The sequence below is a fragment of the Tachyglossus aculeatus genome, chromosome 6, assembly GCF_015852505.1.
Source record: "Tachyglossus aculeatus isolate mTacAcu1 chromosome 6, mTacAcu1.pri, whole genome shotgun sequence".
NCBI classification, from domain to species: domain Eukaryota; kingdom Metazoa; phylum Chordata; class Mammalia; order Monotremata; family Tachyglossidae; genus Tachyglossus; species Tachyglossus aculeatus.
The window spans coordinates 34,462,911-34,478,402 of NC_052071.1; the positions used below are offsets into that span (position 1 = coordinate 34,462,911).

The following is a 15,492-nucleotide window of genomic DNA, read 5'->3' on the forward strand; positions in this document are numbered from 1 at the left end:
CAAAACTCACCTGTGGTGGGCAACAGCGGCATGGTCAAGGGTGGAGACTCAAGTTAACTGAGCGGAAGAAGGGAATGGTTAACCACTTCCGTATTTTGACCAAGGAAACTCTATGGATACAGTACCAGAATGACTGCAGATGGAGGTGGGGCATTCCGGGAGAGATGTGTCCATGGGGTCACTATGGGTCGGGGACGACTCGACGGCTTAAGACAAGATCCCCTCTAGACTGCAAGGAACACGTCTGCTAATTTTGTTGAATCATACTCTCCCAATCGCTTAGTACAGTGCTCTGCACACAGTAAATACTCAATATATACGATTAATTGATTTGATTCTGTTCTCTGTCTCCCCCTTTTAGACTGTGAGCCCACTGTTGGGTAGGGACTGTTTCTATGTGTTGCCAATTTGTACTTCCCAAGCGCTTAGTACAGTGCTCTGCACATAGTAAGCGCTCAATAAATACAATTGATTGATTGATTGATTGATTCATATAAAAGCGCTAGGGGAGGCTGAGCATGCGTAAGTGCTGAGGTGGGAAAATAGGATTTGGGAGAAAACAATCAATTAGGGAATGATTCCTGAAGGAGGTAGGAGCAGCATATCATAGTGGATAAAACATAGGCTTGGGAGTCAGGTGGTCATGGGTTCTTATCCCGGCCCCCCACTTGTCTCCTGTGTGACATTGGACAAGTCATTTCACTTCTCTGGGCCTCAGTTACCTCACCTGTAAAATGGGAATTACGAGTGTGAGCACTATGTGGGATAGGGACTGTGTTCAACATGACTAACTTGTATTAATCCCAGCACTTAGAACAGTGTGTGACACATAGTAAGAGCTTAACAAGTACCATAATTATTATTATTATTATTCCCTGTGCCTCAGTTATCTCATCTGTAAAATGGGGGCTGAGACTGTTAGCTCCACATGGGACAAGGACTGTTTGCAACCCGATTTGCTTGTATCCACCCCAGCACTTGCACATAGTAAGTGCTTAACAAATACCATCATTATCTAGGAGGGCTTAGACTTACCTGCAGTGCAACCTTGGACATATCACTTAACATCGCAAAAATCCACTCTTTCCTCTCCATCCAAACTGCTATGACATGAATTCAAGAATTTATCCTATCCCTCTTTGATTACTGTATCAGCCTTTTTGCTGACCTCCCTGCCTCATGTCTCTCTCCCCATTCCAATCCATACTTCACTCTGCTGCCCAGATCATTTTTCTCCAAAACATTCAGGCCATGTTTCCCCACTCCTCAAGAACCCCAAGTGGTTGCCCAAACACCTCCACATCAAACAGAATCTCCTTCCCAATTGCCTTAAAGCACTCAGCCACCTTGTACCTTTTTACCTCACCACTCTCTTACAACCCACCCCACACACTTCGCTTCTCTAATGCCAACCTTTTCACTGTACCTTGATCTCATCTATCGTGCCACGCACAGGGAATAATAATAATAATAATTATGGTACTTGTTAAGCTCTTACTATGTGTCACACACTGTTCTAAACGCTGGGATTAATACAAGTTAGTCATGTTGAACACAGTCCCTATCCCACATAGTGCTCACACTCGTAATTCCCATTTTACAGATGAAGTAACTGAGGCCCAGAGAAGTGAAATGACTTGTCCAATGTCACACACACAATGTCTCTCCCTCTAGACTGTAAACTCATTGTGGTCAGGTGATGTCTGTTTACTGTTATATTGTACTTTCCCAAGCACTTAGTACAGTGCTCTGCACACTAAGTGTGCACACATTTGAACTGGGAGGGAATTCTGGGCAAGGATGTGAGCAAGGGGATCAGATGTAGGAGAAGGTTACCTTGGGAGGAATGAAGAGTGGGAGCTGAGGTGAAGTGGGAGAAGACGGTTGATAAGTCAGAGACAGACAGCTGTTGGAGTGTTTTTAAAGACACTGGTTAGGAATTTCTGCTTGATACAGAGAGGAATAGGTAACCATTGGAGGTTCTGGAGGAGTAGAAAGATATGCGTTGCATGCTGTTTTACAGAAATCACCTGGGCAGCAGAGCGTAACATGAACTGAAGAGGGGAGAGCCTGGAGGCAGGGAAACCAGTGAGGAGGCTGACAGAGTAGTCTAGCTAGGATAGGACAAGTGCCTGGATCAGGTGGTGACCATTTGGAAGGAGAAAAAGAGATCCAGTAAATGCTAAGGAGGGTTTAGTGGCAGTCACTCTAAGAGTTAAAACTCTTAGAGTTTTAGAGGGCAAGGAATCAGGGATAATGTTGAGGCAGCAGGCTGCAGATAATGGGGGCAATGGTGGTGGTGTCGACTGGGACGGGAAAAATTAGGTGGACAAGTGGCTCGATCAATCAATCAATGGTACTTATTGAATGCTCACTGTGCAGAGCACTGTACTAAGTTCTTGAGAGAGTGTGATCAATCAATTAATCAATCATATTTATTGAGCGCTTACTGTGTGCAGAGCACTGTACTAAGCACTTGGGAAGTACAACTTGGCAACATATAGAGACAGTCCCTACCCGACAGTGGGCTCACAGTCTAAAAGGGGGGAGACAGAGAACAAAACCCAACATACTAACAAAATAAAATAGAGTAGATATGTACAAGTAAAATAGAGTAATAAATATGTACAAACATATATACATATATACAGGTGCTGTGGGGAAGGGAAGGAGGTAAGATGGGGATGGAGAGGGGGGCAAGGGGGAGGAGGGGGGATGAGTGGGGAGATACAACAGAGTCTGATACAACAGAGTTGGTAGATACATCCCCTTCTCACACATGAGCTTAAAGTCTAAATTATTCATATGTACATAAGTGCTGTGGGGCAGAGGTGCGTGAATACCAAAAGTCCCCAAAGGGTAGAGTTCCAAATCCAAGTGGATTTGGGAGGGAAGATGAGGAGTTCAGTTTTAGACATATTGAGCTTAAGGTAACAGGAGGACATTCATATCCTTTGTCCTTCTGGCTTCCATTTTCCTATCTGTCCATATTTCATTTTCTTTCATTTCTTCTTTTTTTTCCTGTCCTGAAATTTGTTTTCCTGTGTTCTCGTCCTCTAACCCCCGAGTCGTCTTCTTTTTTTCAACCTCGTCTCCAAAGGCTGAAAATAGAGCCGGGGCCTTCAAGTGGTGGCCGCAGTCACAGACCAAAGGACGTTACCTAAGGTACGTGTGAGAGGAATAGGAGGGACTGGGGGTCATGTATTGGTCTCTGTAAGCCATCCCCGCATGGAGTGTTTCTCTATAAGCAACACTGTTTGCGATTGTAGATGATTCTCACTTGCTCTGTTTACATGTATAGTCCAAAGACAAAAAAGCTGAGGGAAGTGTATATGTGAGTACTGGTACTTCCCAAGCGCTTAGTACAGTGCTCTGCACACAGTAAGCACTCAATAAATACGATTGATTGATTGATTGATTGAGTAGTGCAGTATTTCGTGTGGACTAACTCTTCTTCACCCTCTCAGGGTGGCACCTGGATAATTTCTTGGACTCTACCAGTCTCGACTACAGGAGGAAGAGTCAAGCAGAGGCATAGCCATCCATTCCTAGCTTGGAGAGTGGCTATTGAGTGGAAGGCAATCTGCTACAGGTCAAAACTCACCTGTGCTGGGCAGCAGCGGCATGGGAGAGAGCTGAGGGCAGAGACTCGTTTACTGTGCGGAAGGAGGCAATGGTAAACCACTTCCGTATTTTGACCATGAAAACTCTATGTATATGCTACCAGAATGATTGCAGATGGAAGTGGGGCGTTCTGGGAGAGATGTGTCCATGGCATCGCTACAGGTCGGACACGACTCAACAGCATAAGACAACAGCAACAACTCTTCTTCACTGTAGGGCAAGAACAGTCAAGGATCTAGGAGGGAGAAACCAGCAAACAAGTTGTAGTCAAGCCAGAGCCTGAAAAGAGGAACTACTACCAGGACTGTGAAACACATTGTGGTTAGAGAGCATCTTCGTCATAGCTGTTGTGACAGTATTGTACGTTATATTTAACAGACTGTGTATTTTTCAGTGATCTTCGGAGAAACTGACATCACTTCTTTTTTTTTTTTTCCAAAAGGCAAGCAGGCCTGTCCAAGGCAGGGGTTTCTCATGATATTAGCTCTTCACCAGGTGTTATACATTCAGAATCCCTGAGACTCTCCATCCTCACTTTTCCTTCATCATTTGGTAGTTAACATTCTCTCCAGCTGCTATAGGCATTATTATTTATGCTCTAGCAATTAATGGGGTTTTGGGTGTTTTCTCCTTCTCTACTGGTTTCCAACTCCGATTACTGGTGCTGAACCGGAAAGGCTTCTGACTCAAGTGTGCCAAACACTAATTTTTACTTTTTGGTTTGAGGACGAGTGACCAACTTTGCCTTTTAGAACTCCAGGGAATTCAAGCACTCAAAACCATCAAGCACATGGCAACAACAAGCTTGTAAAATACGCAGAACTTCAAATAAAATGGAACATCATTGACACTCACTGTGTTCGGTCTATAGTTTATATGGGACAAGTGTATTTTCTCACCATTTTTCCCTGGAAATGTTTTTGGTTTTTTTTGCTCTGACTCTGCAAAATAACAACAACAGTAATAACAACAACAACAAATATGGCATTTGTTATGTGCTTACTATGCGGGGATGGATACAATCAGATCAGACAATAGTCCCCCTATCCCACATGGGGCTCACAGTCTATGAGAGAGGGGGAATGGGTGTTTTATCCCCATTTTATAGATGACAAAACTGAGGCCCAGAAAATAATAATGATAGTATTTAATAATAATAATGATGTTAAGTGTTTACTATGTGCCAAGCACTGTTCTAAGCACTGGGGTAGAAACAAGGTAAGCAGGTTGTTCCACAGTCTTAATCCCCATTTTCCAGATGAGGTAACTGAGGCACAGAGAAGTTAAGTGACTTGCCCAAAGTCACACGGCTGACAAGTGGTGGAGCTGGGATTAGAACCCAAGACCTCTGACTTCCAAGCTCATGCTCTTTCCATTATGCCACGCTGCTTTCCCAGCCATGATCCTTTTAATCGCTTACTACATGCCAATCACTGTTCTAAGCACAGAGATAGATAACAGCTAATCAGGTTGGGCACAGTACCTGTCCCACATGGGGCTCACCGTCTTCATCCCAATTTTACAGATGAGGTAACTGAGGCACAGAGAAATTACGCAGCTTGACCAAGGTCACACAGCAGACAAGTGGCAGGGCCGGGATTAGAACCCAAGGTCCTTCTCACTCCCAGGGACATGCTGTATCCACTAGGCCATGCTGCTTCTCCACTATATGTTGCCAACTTGTACTTCCCAAGCACTTAGTACAGTGCTCTGCACACAGTAAGTGCTCAATAAATACGATTGAATGAATAAACACACACATAGATAAACATATGTATTTATGGTATTTGTTAGGAGCTTACTATGTGTCAAACATTGTTCTAAGCACTCGGGTAGGTACAAGTAGGTTGGACACAGTCCCTGCCCGGCACGGGGTTCACAATCTAAGTAGGAGGGAGGGTAGGTATTCCCATTTTACAGTTGAGGAAACTGAGGCACAGAGAAGTTAAGTGCCTTGTTCAAGATCCCACATCAGGCAAATGGCAGAGCCAGGATTAGAACCCAGGTCTCCTGCTTCCTAGTCCTGGGCTTTTTCCACTAGACCATTCTGCTGCTTTTCAAGGCAAAACTAGTCCGGGCACCAAAGAAGCACCTCCTGGGTTGACCTGTGTAGACCAAAATAATTTCTCGGAGACAAAAATACCAAGTCCACTTCAGAGCCCACCTCCAAAAATTGATGACAACAGACTCTGGATCAAAGGCCAGTTTTCTTACCCTACCTGTGGATCACTTCTGGGTTAAATCATTTGGCCTGTTTTACTGACAAATCATTTTTTATCCTCTTCCAGCCCATTGGAAAGAGGGAAAAGAGAAGAGTTGAGGATAAATCTGGAGGTGTAAACTAATCCTTTCCAAATTGGAAAGTGAAAATGCCATAAGAAGGAATTATTTTCTCTAGAGAAAAAAAATAGGAAGACCAAGGAAAGTATCAACCCATTTTTAGCAATTAAGAGATTTTCCCACTTTTCTTACTTGACGGGCTCCCTGCCCTAGACCCATAGCCACTCTGTTCAACATTTCTCAGGATGGGTCTTCATTATGAGCACCAATTCGGAGAAACCAACATGTCAGAAAAGTGTAAAGGTCTGATTTACAAAGAGGATCAAGGTTAGAATAGATCCAGCAAATATTTGTTCTTTTAAAATATACTGGCTCTGCTGAGGCAGAGGTGAACACAAATGATCCAAGTTTCTTGCTGATTAGAGGTAGTGAAAGATTAGGGGTGTTGGCACTTCTGTAGCCATAATTAGGTTTTACCGTTCGTTAAGAGGAACAAATAGAGCTTCACTCCTTCCTGATACTGTTGTTTCACTTAGTGGCTTACAGGGTGGTGGTGCCAGCGGTTGCGGATCCCAGTTTGAGAGTTGCTGCCCTTCTGATAGAGGATGCAACAAAATAATTGAATTCTGAATAAAGAAAAAGTGTACACTTCAAATTCCACCAATTTTTGAAAGAGGGAATGATGAAACAGACAAGACAGACACAATAATTACGATATTTTGAAGGAATAATCAGTCCCTCTTCCAGGTCAAACAGGAGGTATAAATGAGGAAGCAGAACCTATTTTGCACAAGTGAACCCAAATAAATATCAAATTACCCGTATAAACTGCAACAGAAATGAGAATCAAAACCCTCATTCTGTTGCAATAGAAATGGGGTTGTGAATGCTTCCTCCATTGAAAACATCAGGTTTGGGGATTTTTTTTTCTTCCAACGGTCAAGCAGACTCACCCTGGTGTACATTATGGAGAGATGGGGATGCAGAACCCAAGAAACAGAGGGTCAAAAGAAGGTCACTTACCAGATCTCGTTATTAATGCCACAGGAAAGCAGACACTGCTGAGGAAGCCAAAATATTTAGCTTAACAATAGAGAAGCTAAGAAATACACGTGGCCATTTAGATTGTTTGTGCTGTGCCAGCTTTTCAAATAGCTCTTCAACATAAACCAACCAGAAACCAACCAAAGACAAGGGTGAATTTGTGCATACAGCTCAGAGATTTGGGGGGTTTGGGGAGGGGGGTTTGTGTGTTTCTGAGTCCTTACTGGAATCAGAGAAGGGGGAAAACAAGCCAATGGTGTTGTGATGCTCTGTGGGAGTGAAAACAGGAGAAAAGCAAGAGTTGTAAGGATAAAGGAGGGAAGCCTAAAAACCATATTTATGGTATAAAATATGTGCTTGAAGTTTCATTTTGAGGAGAAATGGCCGTTGCACCAGGACTTGGGGTGAAGCACTTAAATAAAACATTCCTTGTGGTGACTGTTTCCTGGTCACGAACAGCAACAATTGACAGAATACAGATGCAGAGCAGGATTCCCCCTTCCCTATGTTGGGTTGTATTTGGAGACTCAGCCAGAGATCCCCGAGCTCGGGAACATCAACCAACCATAGACTGGCACCGAGAGGCTGCTTAACCAGAGGCAGGGCCAGGCAGACGAGCACACTGAACAGAGGTTATTTTGCGGCTGACCAGTGGAACATGGAAGAAACATCGGCCAAAGCAGCTCGGCAGGAACAACGAACTATGGATGAGTCACTTTTGGGCTTTGGGGAGACCTTTTGGATTGGGGGTCAGCCTAGGGACTTGTGTCCACTCTTAGGAGGGCCTGAAAAGAACCCCTCTCCCCACCATACTCCTCCAACTACTGCCATTTGAGCACTTCCATGTCACCTAAACACTTGGGCACCTGGACCCTCCCCCAGCCAACTCCCAACACCTATAATAATAATGATGGTGTTTTTTAAGCACTTACCATGTGCCAGGCACTGTACTAAGCGCTGGGGTGGAGACAAGCCAATCAGGTTGCGCACAGTCCCTGCCCCACGTGGGGCTCACAGTCTCAAGCCATATTTTACAGACGAGGTAACTGAGGACCAGAGAAGTGAAATGACTTGCTCAAGGTCACACAGTAGACAAGTGGCAGAGCCGGGGTTAGGACCATTCTGAGTCCCAAGTCTGTGGTCTATCCACTATACCATGCTGAGACTCTAATGGGACTCAAAACCACAACCTTTGAATTGCATTCTCCACGCTAGAAGTCCAATGCGCTATCCATTGTGCCACATAGCACATGTGTAGTTCCCCCTCCCTGTAATTTACTTTAGTGTCTGTCTCCCCCGCAGACTGTAAGGTCTTTTCTATTGTACAATCCCAAATGCTTAGTATGGTACTCTCCACACACTGAATACTCAATAAATAAAACTGATTAATTAGTGTTTGATTGCACACCACAAATGTAGTAATGACTGCTTCCTTGACTCCTCACCGTTATTTTGCTCTCACATCCAATCTACTACTACATTCTGATCTTTCCTTAAAAATATTTACATGTCTGCCCCTTCCTCTTCAACCCTCTGTTTCAGGAGGGTTGAAACAGAGCACTAACCTGTTTCAAGTGCTCATTATATCAAGATTAAGAGTATTTTATCAGCCTTCCCACCTGTCTCCCTGCCTCCAGCCTCATCCCACTTCGGTCCGTATTCTGCTGAAGCACCGCTTAGCACCCACATTCCCTCTTCTCAAATCTCTCCAATTGTTGCCCAACTCCCTCTGCAACAAATGAAGACTTCACCACCACTGGCTTTCCTCCTGCTCTCTCCACCTGATCAGTTCCCACAGGCCCTCTTCATTTTTCCAGTTTTCACCTCTGAATTGCACCTTTTTCTCATCTTGCCTGTCTCTGACTTCTTGCTTACACTACTCATGGAGTCTGGAACTACCTTCCCCCCTCCAGATCCACTAGACCTCAGCCCTTCCAAAAATTCCATGGCTTCCTCTACCTATCCCAGTTATTGTCATCCCTTCAGCCCCCTCTTGCCCTTATGTATTTATTCCCATTCTCAGCACTTGTGCACCTATTTTTCTCCCCCATTAGAATGCAAACTCCTTGTGGGCAGGGAATGTCTTGTGCTTCTACTGTGCTTCCAAACTGCTTAGTACAGTGCACTGCATTCAGGAGTTTCTCAGTAAACACTGGTGTATCTACTACTACTTCAATCAGTTGGACGGAGAGGGAAATCTTCCCCAGGAATGGATGGATGTTTGGCCACTACTGCTATTCATACTGGACTATGTCAACCCCCTCCAACTAGTTGGAGACCCATATGAGAAGCAGAGGGAAGATTAAGACTGTAGACTCATTCATTCATTTGAGCGCTTACTGTGTACCAAGCACTGTACTAAGTTGTGGGCAGGGACTGTGTTTGTTTATTGTTGTACTGTATTCTCCCAAGTGCTTAGAACAGTGCTCTGCACACAGTAAGCACTCAATAAATGCGACTAAGAGGATGCTCAAAGTAGCAACCAGTTCGCTTACATGTGCAGTTCATCAAAACATACAATCTCCAAGAACCTAATTCAGTGCTCTGCTTTCTAGAGGCACACAATAAACTGTCAATGACCATTTAACTAAGCTCCGTTTCTGTTTTGTTTAGTTTTACGAACAAGTCAGTTAATGAAGTTCTAAATAGCTTGTCCTCACATACCTCACATACTGTGAACACTTTCTGCTACTAGGTACTGGATTTGTCTGCCAGGGGATTGTAGCAGAGTACAGCTTTTTCCTCCTCTTATGGTCCAGCTGGTCTGGGTTCTTGCTTCACGACATGGAGTCAGGCTTCATTTCTTGGGTTCCTCTGCTAGAAAGGACAGAACTATCTATCCATCTTAGACATTTTTCTCAGTATATCGTGAAGTTATTTTTAGCTAGCTTAAACACATATTTCATAAAGATTAATGAAATTCTTATACAATAGCTTGTGTTTTTCCAGATGAACGCCCAATTGGATAATGCTTAGCAGTGAGAGCTCTCTCTCCAGAAATTCCTGTTTCTAAAAAATTAAATAATTCATGCCATCGGCTGTGTTGGTAATACATTATGGCTGGTGACTTCCAAATTAGTCTTGTCATTTATGCTTTAATAATATTATTAAAATCATCAAAATTACTAAAATAAACAGTACCAAGTGAGCAAACTATTAAAATGTATTAAATAGCATTAAATTGTTATTCAAATATTATTATTATTGTTAAAAATCTAAATCATGTTCAGTTTACTGTCCAGGATTGAAAGCGTTTCAAAATTTGGTTTGTCAGATGCTTGGAAAAGCTAGTCAGTATTTTGAAATGTTTGGAAAAATCTTACTATTACAATAAATCTTTTTTTGCCTTCAGATTTTTCATCTTGGATGATGCACACTAATCATATACAAAGTCTGGTGGGTCCCTAATAATAAGACCATCAGAATTATACATGATTAATAAACTGAAGAGACCTGAGTGTTAGGGTAAACATTGGAAACTACTTAAAGACAGGGATGGTACTGGCAATCTCCTCTGTTAACTCCCAGTGCAACCAGTACAGTGCAATGCGGAAAGAGGTGCTCAAAAATATGATTTGTTGGCTGATAAGGACAGGCAATCTCAGGTTACATCTGCAAGATTGTTGTTGACTACCTCCATTGTTTCCTTTCATTTTCAAGTGGAATGGCTGGATGATTTATGGGAACAGCTAAGGCACGTTAGTTTGGAAACACTTCATGCTGCAGACTGCACCAATGAATTGGCAAATACCGTTGATACATAAAAAGCTGCACAAAAAATAGTGACTAAATGATTCCCGCAAAGGGTGAATTTGAAAAATTTTGCTTGTCACTCCAAGATCTGTCCCCACACTTGCTGATTCCCCAAACCACAATTAGTAAACTAAATAGTGACATGGCATAAAAGTATTGTCCAGTAACACGCTCTAACGGAACTTGCTGCCAGTAAGTCAACTCACTGCATTAATCCCTCACTTAGAAGATACACTAATAAATCAATCATGGAGAGTAAAAAATAACCAGCCTAACCTGTCTGCCTCTTTCACCACTGCTAGCAATGGCTGGGACCGGTAGATATCCGGGCGGCAAAGAAGAGAAGGGTGGAGAACGTTGGAGGACTGCTTTATGTGGTTATTTGCTTCAAAATTGAAACCAAATCTGTAAACAGGAACACTTTGCCCAAGGACTAGCTAAAGGATCTTAGCGAATGTTGAGGGGCAGGATGGATGTTAGGCCTGTTGTGGGGCTAGCCATTGGTATTAATAGTAATTGTGCTATTTGTTAAACATCAAGCATTGTACTAAGTGCTGGGGTGGATACAAGCAAATCGGGTTGGATGCAGTCCCTGTCCCACATGGGGTTCACAGTCTCAATCCTCATTTTACAGGTGAGGTAACAGACACAGGGAAGTGAAGTGATTTGCCCAAGGTCACCCAACAGACATGTGGCAGAGCTAATATCAGAACCCACGATAACAATGATGGTATTTGTTAAGTGCTTATTATGTGCCAGGCACTGTTCTAAGCTCTGGGGTGGATACGTGATCTGGTGTACTAGAGGAAAGGAAACAGGAGAAGCCACTTGGAAAAGTTGTCCCAGAGGAGGTTGTGGGAGGAGTAAAGAGGCCGGCAGCAGAGTCTGGTGGGGGGTAATCTTGGTGGAGTGCAATACCGGCAGAGTAAAATCTGGCAACCTTCCTAGAATGTCGCAACTATGTAACATGAAAGTCAGAGAAGGTCAGAAAGGAGAGAAACATGGAGGCTCACTGACACTCTAAATTAAAAAAAAAATAATCAATCTAGTCCATATGGTGGGAGATGAGTCTCTTGCAGGGAGGTGCAAACCTCTTGTGGAATGGCAGCTCTTGTTATTATTATATTCATAAAGAGCTTAATTAATGTCTGTCTCCCCCTCTAGACTGTACAGTCGTTATCGGCAGGGAAGGTGTCTGCTAATTCTGTGGTACTGTACTCTCCCAAGCACTTAGGACAGTGCTCTACACATAGTAAGTGCTCAATAAATATGATTGATTGCTTACTATGTGTCAAGCATTGTTCTAAGCTCTGGGGTAGATACAAGTTAATCAGGTTGGACACAGTCCCTGTCCCACATGGGACTCACAGTAAAGCAGGAGGGAGAACATTCCACAGATGAGGAAACCAAGGTACTGGGAAATTGCGACTTGCCCAAGGTCACACAGCAGGCAAGAGGCAAATACAGGATTAGAACTCAGGTCTTCTGACTCCCAGCCTATGCTCTTTCAACTAAACCTTACTGCTCTTTCCATTAAGCCACGTTGCTCTTCACAGTTTTCAATTCAGTAAAAGCAATCAAAGACTAAAATTTAATTTTTCTTCTGGGCCTCAGTTTTCTCTTCTGATAAAAAAAAGCTCCTACGACCAAACGAGCCCTCTAGGGTTGTTATAAGAAGGTGCTGACATAATCAAAGAACTTAAAGACTGGCACATCAGTTCCTCTAGATAGTAAGCTCGCTGTGGGCAAGGAACATATCTAACTCTGTTGTACTCTCCCAAGTGTTCAGTACAGTGCTCTGCACATGGTAAGCCCTCAATAAATACCATTGATTGAGAGGAAATAATTGGAAGACTGGAAAAATTTTCCTGAAAAATTCTAAGAAAAAAAATTCCTGATTTCATACAAATGATTCAGGCTGAGATTTTAGCCTAGATTATTAGGTAATTTTAGCTGTTCAGGCCCAGTATAAGTCACTTTTATAGAATCTGAACACCAATACATTTAGACAAGGCCAAGAGCAAAACCAACACTTCCCCGCTACCAATCTATTAGATCAGCACTGAAACAATGATCTTCCAGGAAAGGATGGATAAAGTACAAATGAAAAGTTGATTAGAGGATGACCCAACTTTTCTGTGGTAATATTGTGGTGATCGTAAACCCTTACAGAGTGATGCCAACAACACTCGAGGGTTGCAGTAAGCCCCAGCTGCCAAGCACTAACACGATAACTGGGTACAGGCTTCAAGGGAGTGAAAACCCTCACAACTCCAAAGTGTTTTGAACAGGAGGCTCATTTCACCACCCCGAGAGGCTGAGTTATTTACAACTGTGGTATTTGTTAAGTGCTTAAATATGGCCCAAGCACTGTAGTAAGTGCTGGGGTAGATACAAGATGATACAGGGGGACCCAGTCACTGTCTCACATAGGGTTCACAGCCTAAGTTGTGCCCCTTTTGCTAGGATGTGATGTGGAGAGAGGGAGGTGTATGGAGGGCTGGACCACAGGTGGAACGATACCAAAGTCTAGTGAAACCCTGCAGGATTTCACATCTCCTCTCACCATATGTCTGCCCCCTAAGCTCCAGATGTGCCCTCCTTTAAACTAGCTGTGTTGGCGACCATCCTGAGCACCCTGCTGGGCATTCACCTCCTAAAATACCCATCAGGAAGAGATTTTGTGGTCCCGCAAAGGAAAAATATACTCTTAGTTCCACCAATAGCTGGGCAGTAGGGGAAGGAGGGTGAGCTCTTCTGAATGCTTATTCAAACTCTTTCCACCCCGGCTCCTCCCAACACTGACTCCGCCCCTCAGCACCTCCCTCCCAACCCACCTCCTGGTGAAAATGAAAAGTCAGTGCCTGGGGTAACTCACTGATTCTAAGAAGGGAGTTTTGCTTTGTTTTGGTTTTTTTTATGGAATTTGTTAAATTTTTATTATGCGCCAGGCACTGTACTAAGCCCTGGGGGAGTTACAAGCTAATCAGGTTGTCTCACATGGCGCTGGTAGTCTCAATTCTCATTTTACAGATGAGGTAACTGAGGCACAGAAAAGTTAAGTAACTTGCCCAAGGTCACATATCAGACAAGTGATGAAGCCAAGAGTAGAACTCAGCAGGTCTTCTGATTCTCAGGCCCATGCTCTTTCCACTAGGCCATGCTTCTTCTCGAGTTCATCCTTACAGGGGCTGTGTCCAACCTGATTATCTTGCATCCACTCCAATACTTGGCACAGTGGTTGGGCCAGAGTAATTACTTAACAAATACCACAGTTCTTATCATTGCAGCCCTCTGATCGGGACTTGAGGAAAGTGAAAGTCCACTGTTTTCTCTGTTGGTTCCTCATTCTGAAATTCACAGCCAATGGCATCCCGATTTATTAAAGCTTTTTGTTGAATGGCCCTAGCTATTCTGATAGGTAAGACTCCAACCAGCTCTCAGTTTTGAAATGATTTCTATTCCATATATGTTTTAAGAAAATTTGCACCAACCTTTCTCAACGAATGTTGCAGGACGAAAGAGGTAATGACTTGGGCTCCTTGTTGGAAAGATGCCATGCAAGTACAAATTATTATTCCTTTAACTGCTGCTTACAAATCAGTTTTCCAATTTATTATAGCCATTGTACAACTTTACATAGTACCATTGCAATTTGAGCCATAATGAGGCAAATGAATTCATTTTTTTGCTCTATGCCTTTCGACATACACACATTTAACTAAAAAAGTACAAAACGAGCACAGTGGTCCAATTACCCAGGCACTTTCTGACTGCTCAAATATTTACAAAGTAAGCAAGCACCCTGTCTGAAAGCATTTAAATTTTGAGGGGGTTTTTTTTTGTGTGTGTGTTTGTGAAAAGGGAAATACTGAATTCATACTGAATCTTCACTGGAATTTTAACATCTTTTACACAGCTCCACATATTCCTGAGAAAGGTCCATCTGGCTGCAACTTCACATCTGCATCTTCTCATACTTCCGCAGCATGTCTGGGGGAACCATAACCTCCATCACCGGAAATCCCACTGATGGCACAAAAGACATGCAATGTGTCGTGCATCCAGGGAGACTGCATTGTATCTTCTTGAAACATCTAGAACAGAGGGAATGTGCATGTGAAATAGAAAGCAAAATCGCTGCTTTGGAATTGGCGTGTGAATATGGAAAAAAAGGGGCAAATTTCAATTTAGCACTGACAACTGAAAATGACATAATGCAGAAGTAACAAAGCATAGCATTACCTATTCGTCTTCAAAGCTGTGTTGCAAAGGCAGCATATTAAAAAAGCAAAAAAGACTGGTTATTCATTTCTGAAAGCACAACAGGCTTTATCATGGAAAGGCAGTTTGAAAGGTGCCTATAAAGACATACAAAGCAACCTAAAAAATCTTTGCAGGCAGATAGATGTTCTTGGCATGAGCTCTGGGCAATGACCTCTATGACAGAAGCTCATAATTTACTTCCTAAACACAACAAGATCTTATGACAGATGATCTAATTAACTGAAATAAGTTCTGGGTGGAATGACCGGGTGGAATTAAGCAATAATTCAAACAGCACTCAACATTCACAAGTTGGACCAAGAGTAAGAAATTTTTTTTAAAAAAGGATGACCAGCCTTCAAATGAACTTGTTAAACTTGATGAAGTTACGCTGCAGAATCATCAAAAACAATGTATAGTTTAAAAAATTGATTCTGTTTTGATTTATTGTGCCTGCATAGAGGTGGGCCAGAGGAGTTTGTCCACTGAAACTCTGATACATACTGCTTGCCCTTGTCTCACTAC

At 43.0% G+C, this 15,492-nt stretch overlaps 1 protein-coding gene across 2 annotated transcripts in view; it reads right to left on the reverse strand.

Moving 5' to 3' along the window:
* Nucleotides 1-14,293: 14,293 nt before the first annotated feature.
* Nucleotides 14,294-15,492, reverse strand: part of DOCK11 (dedicator of cytokinesis 11) — a 164,677-nt gene continuing 163,478 nt past the window's right edge. For both annotated transcript variants that reach the window (XM_038747890.1, XM_038747889.1), the window contains one exon: nucleotides 14,294-14,798. In XM_038747890.1, the coding sequence (XP_038603818.1) occupies nucleotides 14,676-14,798 (123 nt within the window). In that variant the 3' untranslated portion in view covers nucleotides 14,294-14,675. The remainder of the gene's footprint in view (nucleotides 14,799-15,492) is intronic.